We start from the raw sequence: 19235 nt of genomic DNA on the forward strand, positions 1-19235 counted from the left end.
AGATCTATAATCGTTGCTATGATCACAGTGTCGTCTGCATATCGTAAGTTGTTAATTAATTTTCCGTTAACGGTACCTCCCGCTTTGATATTAATGAGGGGTGATGATTGGGTGTTTTAGTTATATACCTTTTAAAAAGGATTTTTTAATAAATTTTTAGTTTATTTTTGCTTAATCATATTTTTAATGTCAATAGTTAATTAATATGTCAATAGTTAATTACTAGTATTATAGGTCCAATCAGGAACGCAAAATAAGTTATACTTACCCTAACAGAACTAATTATTAATAAATAATGTTTATTTTGTCGGCAACTAAATATTGGGACATGAACGAGTATTTATTTTTAAAACTGAGTAGCTTTGCCCTTAGACTTTATAAACGCTCGAATTCGGTTGGCATTTACTCGACTAAGAATCTGGTTCAGAGGTAAATTTATTACAAATCTGCTCTATTTTGGTTTAAGCTCATGTAGTATCCATTTTGGGAATATTCGTTAGTGTCTGTTTTATTTTCTGCTATATTTTTTCAATGACATTGAGGTCAGGTCTGTTAAAAGTCCAAGAAAGAATATTCTTATACTGTGGTTTCCATAGCAGTTGAATGTGGTTCTTACCGTATGAGAGGTAGCTTTGTCCTGCTGAAAAATATAATTCCTGCCAGCATTTAATTTGAGAATTATTTGGATTAATCTTCTAATAACCAAGAAAGTTTAGATTTTGCCAAATAATCTTGGCTTGCTTATGTTTTGTTGTTTATAGCGGCTTTTCCTTTGACTAGAAGAAAATATGTATAAATATATATTAAACTACGTGTACACTTTTAAGTTGTTACCTGTCATTCAACTTTATAAAACTTTAATACCGATTTATGTTTGTACTTTCAACAGCATTCCCTTAACATTTTTAATCCAGTTTTATGATTCCATACAGCTATAACTGGCCTTGGAGTATTTTTTCTTTCTTCGACCTTTTTCCAAACTTTAACTAATACTTTCCTATTCTTATTAGAAACTAGTTTTGGACGACCGGGGCGTTTACACTTTTTATCTGAGATATTTCATGTTTCCTCATAGTGATTAATTATCTTCCACACTGTAGTGTTTTGTTGTGGCAATAATTTTTAATCATCAACTCTAATTTTTTGATTTGTAGAGATACCAAGTATAACTTTATTAAAGTAATACAACGATTCACTTAATTTGACAAGAAATTAATTGTAGTAATATAGTTTGAAGTTAGTTGAAGTGTCCGGCTGCATTGTTTTCGTAGCCAGATTGTCTTATCTCGTATGGCTTTTAACAGTTACTCCAGACTGTCCCATTATTTAGTTGTCACTAATTTTTATATATTTTGACGATCCTTATACCATTAATAGGTTATGTGGGTTATATAAAACAAAAATAATTACGTTCTTAGATTATACCTCATTTAAAATATTGCTTATTTAAATTATTATTATTATAACTATTAAAAAAAAATAAATTACAGACAATAAAATAAATAAAAAGAATGGATTAAATGTATTTGTCATATATGATAACATACAAGTCTTAGAGATTTACAAGACAATTCAAAGAAATCTGTAAAGGCCAATGATGAAGATATACCTCAGCAACAAATAAAACAATAAACGGGTAAGAAGAAAAACAAGAACCTCGTTATGACTTAAAACTTAGTAAGCAAACTGCAGGCCCAAAGTGGAAAAAACAAACAGACTACAATGAAATTGGTGATTGATTGAAGAAGCATACCTATACTCTTTATATAAATTTATAATGGGTTAATACGCAGAAATAATGGCTAATAGTTTGAGGAGAAAAATTATCAGATATATAAATTTTTACTTTTCAATTTCTATTCGGAAATAATATTTTACTTTTTTGGCTCAAATAGGTACCAAATTTAAATTTTTTAACGTTAAAGAGCAAAGTACCTGTTAAGATACAGTCCTTTCAAAATCGAAAACAAGGGATTATTGCTAACTATTTTATGATTTTTAAAGGAACATAACACATGGAATTAAAGTTATATTATTGACCAGGTTTATATGGGATTGATTTTAATGTTATTCATGGAGCTAGGAGAACCCATTTTGAGTTTCTCATTGTTGAAGCTAAATATTCAATCTTTATTTCCCTAATATCTAATAAGATAATGAAAGAAATAAACATGCACATTCTGGACAGGCGTAAACAAGATAGAACGAACTCTATTATACAACTTTTACTGTATTTTATAGTAGCAGGCACCTTCCTTTAAATTTTTTCTCTTTTTTTTTCTGTATATAAATTCTCTTAGCAAAATTCTCTTAACAACTTTTCTCTACTTTTTTACGTAGAAATTCGAAATTGGCTGATTGTATTCTAATACTAACTAATATTTAAATGTTTTTGCAAATCTAGTATAAATTTATTTTTAGCAACATTCGCCTTTCATTCCCTTATCATCTCTAAGATCAGATTCAATTTTAATGCAGATCATCCGTTCTTATTTTATATAAGACAAAATAGTGAAGACAGCGAGGGTGTTATAATATTTACAGGGCGATATAATATATAATACACTTAATAATTTATAAATATGACGTGGATGGATCCAATATGAACCAGACTCACCTTATACGATATTGGTTTATTATGTTTATTAGGTGACTAATTCGACCGTAACTTGATGGAAAGTCAGTTTCTCTAACGATTAATCCCTGAAAACTTTTGTTTTCAACACTTCCTTAAAATTTGTTTTAAATTATTATCACTACAGCTGTTTCGGCTATAGTGCCTTTCTCAAGTGGTCTATTTTTGGTATGTGTTTACACTTTATAGTCTTTGTCACTGAATTAGTTGAGGAGGGGAGAACTGTTTGTCTCTAGGTGTTTATTCAGAATTATATCTGTGTTTTTTAATTTGTTGATTTCCATAGATTCTAACAAAGATAGTTTATGGCCTTTATTTTGAATGTGAAGAATTTTAAATTCGTCATTAAAAGAATGATTATGATCTAGAAGGTGAAGTGCGTACTTAGATCTGTTTTTCTATTATTATATTATACCAGTTTGACCGGTGTAAGGGATCAGTGGAAATCAACAAATTAAAAAATACCGACATAACTTTGAATGACCAATTTGCGACTAACAGTTCTCCCCTCCTTAACTTATTTAATTAAATACTATAAAGTGTAAACACATACCCAAATAGATCACTTGAGAAAGGCACTCAAAGGCACTTAAAAAAATCATCCATTACATCTCTGTTACATATCATTACGCTTCATCCGTTTCACCCAGTCCGAAATCATTCTTTTGGCTGTGCTTGCTATTCCAACGACAGGTTTTGGACATATTAATATTTCTACTCGCTTTCCCCTGGCAAATTGATCCGCTTTTCCGTTTCCTTCAATACCTTTGTCCAGATATACAGAGTAAATCAGTTTGTCAAATATTTTTCTCGGTTCCGCTGATATCACTATCGCTTTAGTTTTTTTTTATTGAGATCTCAATGTTGTATATGAGCGCCGTATCTTCGAATTCTTTAATTAATCTGTGTAGGTCATCTTCATTTTCAGCTGTTATTATGGCGTCGTCGGCGTAGCACATTATCCTTATTTCCTTTTCTCACATTCTATATCATCTCCTTTTTTTAACCTTCTTTATGATTTCATTCATTATCAGATTAAATATTAATGGGCTCAGCGAATCTCCTTGTCTAATGCCTATTTTATATTTGATAATTTTTCTTTACATCTTACCATAGCTATGTTATCTTTATAGATATTCTCAATGGTTTGTACTAAATCCAGTGATATTCCTTTTTCATATAATAAATGTATCGCGTCCCGAATTCTCACTCTATGAAACGCTTTCTTCAAATCTATCAGACACATATATGCTGGTTTGTTGTATTTCAGCGACTTTTCTTTTATTTGTCTTATTACAAAAACTGCATCCGTGCATGATCTTCCTGTCCGAAATCCTTGCTGTTCCTCTTGCAGAGATATTCGTTCGTTTATTTTTGTCGCTATTATTCTTGTTGTCAATTTGAGTGTTGTAAATGTTTAGTAATATCTTCTCCTGTTTAAATTATTTACTAATATCTTCTAGTGGATTACTGTATTTTACTGTGAATAGAAAAATAATTACCCACCAAATCTTTTAAAATTATTCACCTGAAATTATTGACTGCCAGTTCCGTAAGTTATAAGTTATCTATCGAACAATGATTAATGGTAATTTGAAGGTTATTTGCCACTAAATAATACAGTATAAATGTTTTCTATCACAGTAATTTTTAGTATTCTTTTAAAATTTTAAAATTTTTTCTTATTTACTCAAAGTTGATTTGAATTTATGGCTTTAGATAGTTATGCAGATGTTTAGCATTGTCATTGCATAAACGGTGCATTTTACAATTAAAATCTAACACAGTCCAAGGTTTTGATACCTAACAAAACATTAATCCATAACGATGGTTCACTAATAGTACAACAAAAAAAAATCTGGTTCAAATTTGATCTATTATCGTATATCCAATATATTTATTAAATAAATTTTATTTTGACTATATTACTTTTGTTTTATTTTAAAGGAAATTCTTATAACCTGTTAGTTATCTTTGACTGACAACTTAGCTAAAGACGACAAAGTGATGGTGGTAACAGCTGACTGTATAATTAAGGAAAGCAAAAAAAAATAAGTAATAATGAAATTTTTAACATTTCGCCAAACTATAATTTTTAAGCATAACTACTCTCTTTTTTAGAATACGTTAAACTGTGGATGGTTTGGTAATAGACTTAGTAGATTGTCATAGTTCTTTAGAAATAAACAACTTGTTGATTAAACATTTTGGAAAAATCTGCCCGTGAAAAAATAATATAAAATTTTGTTTGTCAACATTATTATTCCAGTTCTTGGATTGACGGAATTCGTGGCAGTTGAGCTATGTATAGTTGAGTATAGTTCAATATAAATGTGGTTTAGGCTACAAGGTTACATGCAGGCTCAGTCTCAAAAACGTTTAGAACAACATATTGCAATTTGTGCCTCTGTTGAAAAATAAGAACCGTGTTATAATGTGAATAAAATATAAATTACTCCAAAGGCGAATTAAAATGTGTTTAGCATATTCTACCCAGTGACCAAAATCAATGTAATCTGTCTAGTAAAAACATTAGAAAGACTTTGACTTTGTGCAAGAATCTTAATTTTTTCCCAGTTTATATTGTAGTAACCAATACAAATGTTCTTCGTGCACGAATCAGAATACATAAAACCTAGTTTATTGATCTCGAAAGAATAAGAGAGAAGAGATTTCTTTATGAGAAAATTTATTTCGTAAAAATATTTAACTCGCCCGGTAATTTTATCAGCCACAGTCACTTTTTTCATTGGTTCTACTTTTCTTTATATACCAGCGTATCATCGGAACTTTTATAATTTTGTTACCAAATGTTGACGACCAACATTTTTTACTTTTTTGGCTGCGTTGCAGAAAAGCTCTGTAGTATTTGTTTAAAATCATACCCTCTGGTACTTGAGCCAGATGCTCATTTTTTCTTGGATGATTAAATTTAGTGGTTATGTTACGTCTCTATGTCATCTTCTTCATACTTCGTCATTTGATCTATGGTTCTTTCATGACATCCTGGGTATCATATTTATAGTCTCATTTTTAAAGTTTTTATTTTTTTAAATTTTAACCTATTAGGATCCATGTTTTGACATCTCAGAAAAGCGCTGGAAAAACATAGCTTTAAAATACCTGCGACACAAACGATCCCCAAGTATGGCTTTATTTTTATTACTTATATATCTTTGTGTTTTTTTCGATTTCGATATTAATATTATAAGAAACGAGTGATGTGCTTATGAGCATATATTTTGTCTTTTTTGAATTGAGACACAGTCCGCACTTCGTACTAATTTATTACTTTGTACATGTACAAATTTGCAGTATCGTAAGCGAGTGCTCTTGTTAACCATTTCATTTCTTTATCGTAAACCAGTTAGTGAGTTTAGTATAGCCATATACTATCTGTTTCTTGATTTTAAGAGTCCCCAAAACAACCCCAATCCAAACATTTCTCATTACTAAACTAAGATAATAAAAGAGTCACTTAAATTATAGAGCAAAACTCGAATTTAAAAAGCACTAATAGATGTACTAAATGTTTAGAAAAGAACTACGAAAATGAGATATCTTGGCAAAAGTTCTATTTTTACATTTATATTAGAAATAAAGAATGGACCAACAGCTAGATCCACCTTCAATCGGGTGGGGGCCTTTTTCAAGAGTCACAACCTCTCTCTTGATACAAAAAGTAAGAATGCTGGGATGCTACGTCTTCTCTGACGTAGAATATTTGATAGAAAGAGCGACACAAAACAGTGGCCTTAGAATTGATGAATTTAAGAAATAAAAACGAAGTAGATCAATGTTCTGTAAATGCCTGAATCAACAGGAATGATAGATCTACACGATTTATGATTTGACTAAAAGATCTTTGTCGCTTTGCAAAGAAACAAAATGTACCTTTTAAATTTAATAAATTATGTGAGACCCTATCACATTATAATACTGATGTTGGGTTAATTAATTAATATATTAACATAGAATGGTTAAATGCCAATGACCGAAAACATATTAGAATCAATGATATTAACCAGAAATTTGGTTGTCTCTTTTCCATGTTAGAGTAATTTAAAATTTATTTTATTCTAGTTGGTGGAGCATTTTCTTTACCTCCGAGGCCCGAACAGATATTCAACGCTAATCGTCCATTCATCTTTTATATATTGCACAACAATTTGCTGCTTTTTAATGGAAGATTTATGCAATAAATTTCAGTCTTATAGTTTGAGATAAATACAAACAGAAGTTTCAATGAAATGTAATAGTTATAATGATAAAATTAAAATAAATTAACTTAAAATCGATTGGTAAATTTATTATTCTTGGTAGTGAGTAAAAAAGGTATTTATAAGCTAAATTTTTTTTCGTTTGGACATCTCAGTCAAAATAATCAAAAATTCGGAAAGTGGTTAATATCTAGATTTCGAACTTTTTAGCTATTTCTTTTTTTCCCTCTAATGAATACTTCAACCAAAATTATTCTTTTGTCTTCTATACATGTAAGATTTAATATTAGAATGCGTTTTTTTATAATTGTTTATATGTTCCAACCGAGACAGGAAGCTAAGATGAATTTTTTAGTTAAAAAATTAAATAAAAATAAAAAAAAATCTTGAAAATAGCTTCTAATACTATTCAATAAAGTTCTAAGGCCACAGCACGAAGACAGTTTCGGAACTATACAATGTCTGTATTTTTCTTCCTACATAATTTGGTTTTATAATTCTTTTTCCTCTTATTTTTGTGTATACATGACTTCGTCTGTTTTTCAATGTGCCTGCAGTAGGTTGTCGTTCCATCGTGGTGGTCTTCCCACTGATCGTCTTTCTATTGGAAAACCGTCTCTCGCTGTCTTTACTACTCTACTTGTTGTCATTCGACTTATCTGATCGTTCCGTTATACTCTTATGTTTCTTACTCTTTGATGTTCTTCACCTTGCATCTCCGTCGCGCGTCGTATATCTGTATTTCTATCTCTGTTCCATTGTGTTGTTCTATCGATTTCTCTCAGAATTTTTATCTCTGCTGTTCCTAGCATTCTTTGTGTCCTGTAAGTGTCTGCTCTGATTTCTGCCGCACATGTCAGTATTGGTCTGGTGACGGTTTTGCGAAGTCTGCCTTTCATTTCCTCTGTAATTTTCTGGGTCCGATTTGTATCCTTTGTCAAAGAGAGGTATTAGTATGCTCGATCTCTATTCTTGTGGTATTCTGTTTTTCTTTTCTATTATTTTTTTGATTCATTTTAACAGTTGTGTAGTTAGATCTGGTCCTTCGTACTTTAGGAGTTCTTTCGGTATTCTGCCCTCTCCCGGTTAATTTTCTAATTTTTTTTCTATTTCTATTTCTTTTTCTCTTTTTTAAGTTTCTTAATGCTTCCTTTATCTCTTCCTGTTCAATATTTATTTCTTCGTTTGTCATCACCTCTGGTGTTGGTGCTTCATTGTCAACACCTTTAGTAAATAGGAACGGAAAGTAGTTTGCCCATGTTTTCTTCTAAATGTGTTGCATTTTCATTAGTTCGTTCATCTCTTTTCTTTGTCCTCTGATTATTCTCCATATGTCCTTTTGTGCTACGTAAATACATTCCATATGTTTTAAGAAGCTCGGATAGTGTTCCTTTTTTATTTGTCTAACTAATGTATTCGTTTCATTTCTGATTTATTTACAGTGGTTGTATGCCTGTAATATTTGTTGTATTGAGTTTTCTCAGCTTTCCTCGATGTTTTTTTTATAATATTTCATTCTTAGCAAATATTATCTAAAATTCTTTTTCGGTATAAGTTTAACGTGAATTCCGTATTTATTCCTTTGACTCTGATTTTTGTTTGTTGGAGTCGCTCTCTTAGTTGTGAAATATTTCGTGATGATGTTTATTTTTTAAAATACCAAGCTATGGTCGTTACCTGTCTAGATTTGCTGGGTTAAGGCATCTTACGTCTTTTATTTTTGATGGATATATATATATATATATATATATATATATATATATATATATATATATACATATATATATATATATTGTTATGTTTGTTTATTTTGACTTTAATCTTAGTTTATTGAGCCAATAAAAAAATATAACTTATTTGTTATCAAAAGTAAAATAAACTCCTTATATTACCTGTGTTCGATGGATTCAAAGATTGTCTAGTTGTCTTTTATCGGGATAGAGAAGAAGGATAAGAATAAAAAATATATTACATTACAAAAATTTACGTTTCTTTATTTTATATGAACGAATAAAACAATTATCAAATTCTGTCGTTATCTTATCAATCAGCATACAAGAAAATAAATCAATTTTTATAATAATAAGATTTTAAATCTACATACATTTATATTAAGTGAAAACCAATTTTACTTAAATTTTTCTTTACTTGAAACAAGAAACAACAAAACTTTAAACTTTTGATTAGCCTAACAAAACCTCAGTTCTTAAATTTGAATGCTAATAACCAAGATGTCAAACCGATCCTTCACAGATATAAAATTCAATTGTACAAAACACTTACAGCTTATTTTCTTATTGAGTTGTATGTTGGAACATACCCAGAAAAATCCAGTCTCCTCAACGATGTGATCCCTCCTTTTTGGCACCTAGGCTCCTTCCTAACGTCTCTGCAAACCTGCTGCATTAACCAAAAACACCTGATGCACTTCTCCAAAAACTCAACTACTTATTAATGACACAAGGACCTCCTTCTGTCAACTTGATGCCGTAAAACTACTTTTACAAATCTTCACAAATTGCCAACGGTAGATACAAGGACCTCTTTCAATCTACTTGCTATCTCCTTCTGCAAAACTATTCAAGTCTTTTTACAATGCCGGTATCCAACTCACGAACCACACCCTATCTTGAGACAAACGACTGTTTCCTTCGATGACCAAATTATAACTGCCTCTCCGGTTCTCATGATCGGCTCACAAATTCCCATTTAAAAACAACCGTCCAATCAAAAGCTCAAATTGTGTTTACCATGATTTTGGAAAAGCCTAATTTCGGTTTCAGAGAAAAACTAAATAGCTTACTTTAAAATTGGTTTTGTCAATACACAATTTATACATATTTCAAAAGATTAGAATATGGTCATTTAATACTCGATTATACAAACAATGAAAAGATTAACTTACAGGTAAAATGTCTTCTAATTCTAAACAAAGGTTTTTTGATAATTTTGTTTGAAACGGAACTACACTAAATCTTATCTTAAATTACTATATACAATTTGTTTATATTGATATCTTAAAATTTTATTTCGATGGATTTTTTTTATTTATTTTTCTTTGGTTTGGAAAGAAGAAACATAACAATATATATATATATATATATATATATATATATATATATATATATATATATATATATATATATATATATATATATATATATATATATATATATATATATATATATATATATATATATATATATATATAATATAAAATTAGTTTTTCTTGGGTTTAGGTTCAATAAATTATATTAGATGTGGAACTAGATTTTATTTTCCATAGAAATCAACGTTTCGGCAGGAAACCCTTGCCTTTGTCAAGATTCAAAACGTAAAACGGAACACTGACATTAATGAAGTGTCTTGTTAACTTCATTAATATCAGTGTTCCGTAGTAATCACTTGCTGTTATCGTTGTTTTTAGGTAAGCTGACAAAAACTTCTATTTTTAATTTCATTACAACTTGGGATTTTAAATATTTGATTGGTTTTTAAAACAAAAGGTTTGTTTGAACCTTGTGGTATTCCATTTTCATATTCACTGGTTTCCTTCCTAAAATTCTCCTATTGTTATTGTTTCTGTGTTTAACAGATGGTGGTAGAGCTGATCTTGAATACATTGTTGTTGTGATTATATTGGTTATATTTAATATTACGTATTATCTTTTTTAGTTGGTGTGAGTTTGACATCCATCCAATTCACAAAATATACATTCAATGCTAATCGTCCGTTCTTCTTCTATATACGGGAAAACAGCGCACGTGTTACACTCTTTGCAGGACGGTTTGGCAAGTAATTGTCTTACATACATAAATATGTGTGAATAATTAATTTACGTAGTAATCATTCTTTGTTATATAAAATATTAGTGTACATCAATTTTAAAGTAAATAAAGTGTTACTAGTTTTCGAAAATATACTTTTATTACCTCCTAGATTTTCTTGGTACTACTTAATTTGGGTCTTTTGCCTTCCATTTATAAAAACAATACTACAACTGCACTCTGATACTAATTTCATAATAATGACGACAGTCATCAGTGCTCGTTCGTAACTTGTAAAAACAATGGTATCTAGCCAATGAAGTCTTTCTGTCAACAGCTTTCCTTAAAAGTCTGCCTGCCTTAAGATAGAGTTTCAAGTTAAGATAAATGTTTCAAGTAAAGTAGCAGATAACGATAATGCCACTTACAGATAAAATAACTCGTTTCGTATTTAATTTAAACAGTCAGTTTTATCCCTGAGAGAATATTTTTTAAAATAAGGCAATGGCCTTTACATTGTCCATGGAAGATTATTTTAAAAATTTAATCTGTTAGTTTCTTCTTTTTGATAATTATTATATGCTTTGTTTGGCTGCCAAATGAGTCGACTTTTATTTACAAATGTGTTATCATTTGGTATAGTTGTAACTGTAAAAGAATGATCTTTATACACAGGTCTCTATGTATAAATATTTTTGTCTTGCGGTTCTTATTAATTTTTCGTTAGTCCATGTTTTTGTATGTTAGAATTATTTCTTCTTTATCCGTACTCACATTTCGCATTTTTTGAACATATACTCTTTCTGTCAATCGTATCGAATATTTTATGTAATAAGACAAATCTTATATACGATATAATATAGTTTCCGCAGAACCTATCATTGTTAACTAAGGGCTCGATGTTGCCATGGTACAAGAGCCTTAACTATACCAGAACACATGAAAGGTTCATTGTGTGTTATCGTAGAGCTCGTATGTAACAAGTCTGTCTAAGTCATGAGTTCTTTAAGATAAATCTTTATCGTTTATTATATTATTCAAGAACTCAAGACTTAGGCAGACTTGCTATATACAAGCTCTACGATAACACACGATGAACCTTTCATGTGTTCGGGTATAGTTAAGGCTCTTGTACCATGACAACACCGAGCCCTTAGTTAGCAATGGTAGGTTACTGGGTTAAAAGTTTACCTATAAGTCAATTATTGGAATTATGGAGACCTATTTGGATACATAATTTATGGCATAGTCACCTTTTACTTCATTTCTGTTTACTTCTGGGCCGTCCCGTTGTGTCTCTTGTTAATTTCCTTTCTACGAATAAAGACAGATTGTTTCAAGCCATACAATGCGCCTATACCGTGTCAAATATACATTCCTCTTGAGTTCCCAGGCGACGCAGGCTGCCTGACGCAGCGGTTATGCAACACTTTTCTCTCTGTACTTTATTAGGTATCTTATAGGCATGATTGTAATATTCCTCGAGATTAGTAGTCGCAGAAAAAATCTCACTACAGGATGAGTCATTTGTGGCGAAACTTTCTGGTGATTTGCCGATTAAGCATTATGTATATTTGTATGTGTATTTGTGCATTTTTGTAGGTGTGGGTATGTGTCATATTCAATTAACAAATTTATAGTTATTGTAAAAGCTACTATATCCTGTTCTCAGTTAATCTGCGGATGTTGATTTAATAATATCTTTTTCATATTTACGCAAGGTATTTATAGAATAGAATGTCCCCAGTTAACCATTGGGGCGTGTTGTGTAGGCAATGAGCTTGAATTTACTTATCCCATCTGTCCTGTATTGAGTAGAAGCAAACTAAAGCTCGTATTCTCAGACCGGCACGAAATAAAACTTCAAAGATAGGAACGACATTAAACAATTGATTTGGTTTTAGAAAAGAAGGTTGTTTGAACCTAGTGTTTTTATATGTATTGGTTTGTTTCCTAAAATTCTAGTATTTTTTTGTTTGTGTGTTCAGCAGATCGTGGTAGAGCTGATTTTGTTACCGCTGTGGTTTTGGTGGCAATATTGGTTATATATAATATTATTTACTATCTTTTTTAGTTGGTGGGAGTGCAACATCGATCCAATTAACAAAATATTCATTCAATGCTAATCGTCCGTTCTTCTTTTATATACGGGAAAAGAGTACTCGTGTTACACTCTTTTCTGGAAGGTTTGTCAAGTAATTGCCATATATTCATGAATAAGTATGGTTAATAGATTTACGTCAGGATTATTCTTTGTTATATAAAATATTATTGTACACCAATTTGAACATGAATAATAAAATATTATTAGTTTTCGAAAATATACTTTTAAGTATCTCCAAGAATTTTATTGCATATTATTTTAATATTAGAAAGAAAAAAACTAATAGATTTTTAAAGTTAAAACTAGTAGATACTAATAAAGCCAAGATTTCTCTCACTTTCTTGTAATGGCAAAAATCAGAGGAACAATATCAAACCTAAAGAAGGATAAACATATAAAACAAGACAGAGATAATCTGCGCATTGAAACTATTTTGAGAGAGTTTAGGACACAAATGGATGAGGAAATGGAGAGTCTGAAGGCGGGAAAAATGTGGAGAAATTTTAGACAAAATGTGGAAACCTAATAACCGAGAAGGCAACGGAAATATTGGGAAAAATCAAACCAGTTGAACAAAACGAATGGTTTTACAACGAATGCCAACAAGCAACAGATAACAAAAATAGAGCCTACTTAAAGACAACGTAAGATAGAGCCAAAGCCTAGATAAAAAACGAGACTTATTTTTTTGTTACCGTCAAATCTTTATTCTATATATTATAAAAGTGTTTAGGACATCGGCACACTTGATATATTTAACCTCTACGCTAACACGCAATAAAGTTTTCATGTGACTCTAGCATAATTAAGGTTCTTGCATCAAGGCCAAATCTTTAGCAACGGTAAGCTCTTCAGAAGTTGCCTTACTCTACTAGAGGTTTGCCCATTGAGGTTATGGAGGCCTATTTGGATACATTTGAGATGGAGGTGCATTTGAGATGTGGTGCTATAGACGCATGTTGAGGATTTCTTGGATAGACAGGGTTACCAACGAAGAAGTACTACATAGAATGGGTAAAGAACGCAAACTAGTCATAACCATAAAACGTCGCAAACTAGAATACCTGGGCCATATAATGCGCAATGAACAACGGTACAACCTACTTCGGACCATACTTCATGGTAAAGTGCATGGGAAAAGAGGTCCAGGACGAAGAAGAATATCCTGGCTGCATAACCTGCGAAAATGGTTTAACTTAACCACTACCGGACTTTTCAGGGCAGCAGTCAACAAAGTCAGAAGAGCCATGTTAGTGTCCAACATCCGTAACGGATAGGCACCATAAGAAGAAGAAGATTTGGATACAAAATCCGTCAATGTGGTTGTGTCTTACTTCACTTCTGAGTCTTCTTTTGGTTCTCCTCCGTCTCTTTTTGTTCCGTGTCAATTTTATATATATATATATATACGAGTTAGAACAAAATGCTGCCAAGCCCCACAGTGCGCATATACCGTGCCAAGGCTGTATTTTCCAGAGTTCTTAGGCTTTCTGGCGCATCACTTAAGCGATACTTTTTGTCCTGTAGTATAATATATATTTTATAATGATGGCGTTAGTTCTCGAGATTGAAGAGATTAGTACTTGACGCATAAATCTCACTTACGATTGACGATTATGTAGATGTGCATGTATATATTTGTGTGTCTGTCTGTGTGTTTTTGTAATATATTCTCAGTTAATCTGCGGGTATTGGTTTTCTATTCATACCTATCCTAGGTCCTATATACCAATAGCATGTAATCAATTAGCCATTGGGGCCTGTTGTGTGGGAAATGAGAACTTCCTGTCTGTTCTGTGTTAAGTGCACGCAAACTCTGGCGCACAGTCTCAGAGGAAAGGCACCTATTAAATAATAAATTTGGGTTTGGAAGAAAAAGTTTGTTTGAATCTTGTGGTATTTTATTTTCATATATCTATTTGTTGGCTCCCTAAAATTCTAGTATTAATTGCTTGTATTTTCAAAAGATCGTGATATGAATAATCTTGAAGCCGTTGTAGTTATGGTGATTATATTGGCTGTATTTATTATTATGTATTGTCTTTTTTAGTTGGTATGAATATTACATCGATCCAATTAACAAAATATACGTTTAATGCAAATCGTCCGTTCTTCTTCTCTATACAGGAAAACAGAGCTCGTATTACACTCTTTTCAGGAAGGTTTGTCAAGTAATTGGCTCATATATATATATAAAAACATTATGATTTATAAATTTACGTAATGATAATTCTTTGTTATATTAAATATCATTGTAAATCAATTTTAAAATGAGTAATAAAATATTATTGACTTTCCAAAATATACTTTTATTGAATATAATAATTTTATTACATATTATTTTAATATTTTAAATAAAAAACGCTACCCATAGTAATCTAAAGAGTTGTTAAAAGAGCTATGAATTTCGAATTATTGATCGAGGTATATTTTTTATAAATGGAACGTCTTTGTACTCCTTCATTTCGGTTCTTATAACCATTTTATAAAAACAACGCGAAAACTACACTTTTTAAAATTATATATAATGACGAAAGTTATAGTTAGACAATCTTGAATTAGCAAAATAATGGAACCTGACTAATATTGATATTTTGTCAACGGCCTTTCTTTAAAGGTAAAGTTTCAAGTAAAGTTAAATGTTTAAGTGAAGTTATTATCAATATTTGATTTGACACATTTGATTTGACACAATAACTGCAGACTGTATCCAAATGCAGAGTGTACAAATCCAAAAGTGACTGAATTTAGGAGGGACAAAATTGAGTCTCATTCGCTTAAGCACTTTTTCTCCAGGGGAATAATAATCTTCTATAATAGGATAATGACCTGTATATTGTCTATAGAGGATAACTTTAAAAATTGACGCTTTATCCAAACAAAACGTGAAATCATACCTGATTCATTTCGTCTTGATAATTTTATATTTTGTTTGACTGAAAAATAAGCAGACCCTTCATTATAAATATGTTATTTGATATACTTGTAACTGTCAAACAATTCGATTCTTATTTGTATTTTGTTAATACATATTTTTTGTGTGTTATAATTATTTCTTCTTTAATTTCCTTTTAATCTGAAATCTGTATCGAAATATTATTGTTGTCTTTACTATATAATTTATTATTATCATATTGGCTTTACACCAATACGATATAAACCTTGAATTTGGCTCTAGTATACTTAAAATTCATGTAACAAGGTGACACCAAACCCCTCTTTTGTAACAGTTAGTTCTATTGAAGCAGCCTTACTGTGCCAAAGGTATGCCTATAAATTGCGCATTGGGGTTATTGAGACCGATTTATATACAAAATCCGTGACTTAGTCAGCTCTTTAGTCGTTCGTCAATTTCTGGTTCCATATATTAGCTGCCCCTTTTTTCTCGAAGTCCCTTTTATTTCCACGACTTAGGACGGAATGTTCTCAGACACTACACTTCACCTGTACCGTGCCAAGGCTCTATTCCCCTACAGTCTGGAAGCTATCTAAAGCATCGTTTGGGCAACACTTGGACACAGGGCAACAACGAAACTCATCGTTTCGAGATTGGGGTGTAGTAGGGGCAACACAAATTTCACCATGTGATGAATAATTTGTGATGTGATGAATAATTTGTGGTGCAATTGTCTGGTGATTTGTGTGAGTGCGTGCTTTTGGCATGTATGAGTAAGTGTCATGCTTAGTTAAAAAAATCTATAGTTCGTAACAGAGCTACTTTGTCATGTTATTAATACGTGATTATTGTATAACAGAAATCACGTATAATAATTAATTCATATTTGGGTCTTCTTCGATATTTTTCAAGATAATGAATTACTCGTATTATTATTATTTTGTATTTTTGTAATTTTATTTCCTTGCAAGGTGACCTATTCTCCTCCACTATGGTTTTTCACTTTCTTTAAGATATCTTTGATTTTGGTCTTTCTTCGAATATCTTCGTTTCCGTTTTTATTTCTAAATGTTACTTTAGACATAGATTTTTAATTTTTGTTAATGTTATCATCAATTTCTACTTTAATGATGGTAGGTAGTATGCAAGTGTTAAAAAGTTTTTCTAATTGGAATATATTTATACTTACAGCTAAGCAGCCAATCTAAAATCGTTATATTTCTTGTCTTAACTCCTTTTCTTCTCAGATTAATATTTTAAAATCGTGCTTTAAAATAGTGGTATAGTGTAATATATTGATGTCAATTATGTAATGGCTATTAACCGTGGTTATTTCATGTTTATATATTTATATGTTAATGATAATGCATGATAATATTGGTATACCTGTGATAAACCCTATATTTTACCCTATCAAGCATCGTAATTAAAATCTACAAAATTAGCACCAGTATTCTGTTGCGCTTGAAATTTTTTTCGGTTATTACTTTTAAATATTGCAGATAGTTGTTGGTCCCGTAACCAAAGCGGAAACCTGATCTCGATATACGTCATCTTGTTGGTGACTCTTTTATCCTGCAGTTTGTTCTAGAAATCACTTAAATATTCCAAGGCATCTACATTTTCGTTATGCTTTTTTCTAGTTCTTTTGATTCTTGTCTATAAACTTATTTGCTTTGTTGATATGAAAGAGATAACTTTGTTCAGAGATTTTTCAAAACATTTTAATTTAAAAAGATCTATGATGTTCGTAAATTCTAAATGCTTGTGCAATGTAACTGTGACTTGTGTATTCTTTATAAAGGAGCAGTTTATTATTATAGACCTAGTCAAGTTTGCACCGCTCTAATACTTTGTTTACTAATTATCTTTAATACGTTCTTTCTTTTATTTATTCAAATTTTTATTTCATTTTCATTTTAGTAAAATATTCCAGATGTTAATATAATCTTCCTAGTAATAATATAATTGGTTTTAGTGATTTCTATATTTGCATCGTGTTACAGAATAAAGATAAGCAAAAGTTTTATTATATATAGGAAGGGAAAATCAGGATAAGAGCTTTCGCTTACAGAATTGGCAATGGCGGAATTTTACAGAGATAAATCAAAATTGTTGCATGCAAAAATATATATTAATTCTTGTACTAAGGAACTTTTTTTTGGATTTTAGTATTCGTCAATCTTATTAGGCCCAGTATTCCACTAAGACCTCAGTATGAATTTAATGCTGACCGTCCGTTCTTGTTTTATATCAATGAGAATCATTCTGGAGTTACACTTTTTGCAGGAAGATTTCAGCAATAATCAGATAAAGCGAAACATTTGTACAAAAAAATTGTTATAAATATTTTTAAATAAATTCTTTTTCATATTACTGTTGCAATCGTATATTACTTATGAGTAGTGAATTATATCCTTACGATTTTTTTGTCAAATATAAACATCAAGTATAAACAAAAATTGATGACATCCTCAAGAAAATTGTTCACAGCTTCTACCATAGACAACTTCAATGACTGCACATTATCGTGACGTCTTCTACAGACCATCCCCTTTAAAACTGAGACCACAATTTGTAGTGGAATGGATTAAGGTCTAGACTAGCTGGCGGCCAATGGTTACTACTAATAAATTCACGTACATAATTTTAAAGCCACTGTTAAAAAGTTTTGGTCTTATACACAGGTGTCCTGTTCAAATATGTATGGTCTATTTTGAAATATATAGTGATTTAGGGACTCTACTAAATTTATTCAAATATACCGTTGATGCTTTCTCGCCGCTGTGTTTACGCCCTTTTCACAAAAATATAAAGAAACGCACAAGATAATGACCGTATTATCCGTGGTTTTTGATTCAATATTTATTTCCTGAGTATATATTTTTGTTTTTGGACAATATTTAAGTTAATTATTATCCCAACAGCGTAAATAATCTGTAGCTTACGAGCGAAGAGAGGCCTTTTTCGCTCACTTACTCCGACAGTAAATCAACTTTTTGATTTTTGTAATATTTAACGGTTTTCGTAATTTAAACAAACGAGCTCTTTCTATTCCACACTTATGAAAAGCAATGACAATAATACGGTTCTATTTCTCTGTCCACTTCATCGTAACGGCTCAAATTAGACTGGAATTGTAACGTTTTGACTCGTTTGTAGTTTACATGCCAACAGTAAGTAATGACAACATAACTTTTGGCTAGGTTCAGTTTGTCAGTCGTACAAGCTGAGTTTACACTTGCGTCGATATTTATGGCAGGACTAGCTATATGCTCCAGTTGACACAAGAAAAGTACACTTTCTTGTTTTAACTAGGTTTGTATTTTTCAGTGTAAATATTACTCTTTTCAAAAACAGAAACGTAGAAAACCGAAGTGTTCAGAACCAAATTTAGATTAATACCTAAATCTGTGCCTTCTACGATTTTCAAGACAAACAGACGGTGAATTTGACTCGATGAAAAGAGACCGAATTGCTTTGATGAGTCTTATAAAGATGAAATACGTTTAACTTATATAATATTGCATTATGACATACTTTGTCAAGAGTCTGAGATACATTAAGGGAGATAAGATGGTTTACCTGGCATAAAAATCGTTTCAAGAGAAA

General features: G+C 30.8%; 1 protein-coding gene across 22 annotated transcripts in view; it reads left to right on the top strand.

The window, feature by feature from the left end:
- The window catches only part of LOC140434818 (antichymotrypsin-2-like), a 169184-nt gene that overhangs the window by 43395 nt on the left and 106554 nt on the right, over positions 1 to 19235 (top strand). The window contains exon 4 of one of the 22 annotated variants that reach the window (XM_072523370.1): positions 17796 to 17999. The exons of 17 other annotated variants lie outside the window; for them this stretch is intronic. In XM_072523370.1, coding sequence (XP_072379471.1) covers positions 17796 to 17929 — 134 coding nt within the window. In that variant the 3' untranslated portion in view covers positions 17930 to 17999. Of the gene's footprint in view, positions 1 to 2421; positions 4561 to 6718; positions 6853 to 10530; positions 10775 to 14777; positions 15030 to 17795; positions 18000 to 19235 lie in introns of those variants that run through there. 4 more of the 22 variants (XM_072523378.1, XM_072523376.1, XM_072523380.1 and 1 more) reach the window with 4 other exon arrangements.

Source organism: Diabrotica undecimpunctata, chromosome 2 (genome assembly GCF_040954645.1).
Source record: "Diabrotica undecimpunctata isolate CICGRU chromosome 2, icDiaUnde3, whole genome shotgun sequence".
Taxonomy (NCBI): Eukaryota; Metazoa; Arthropoda; class Insecta; order Coleoptera; family Chrysomelidae; genus Diabrotica; species Diabrotica undecimpunctata.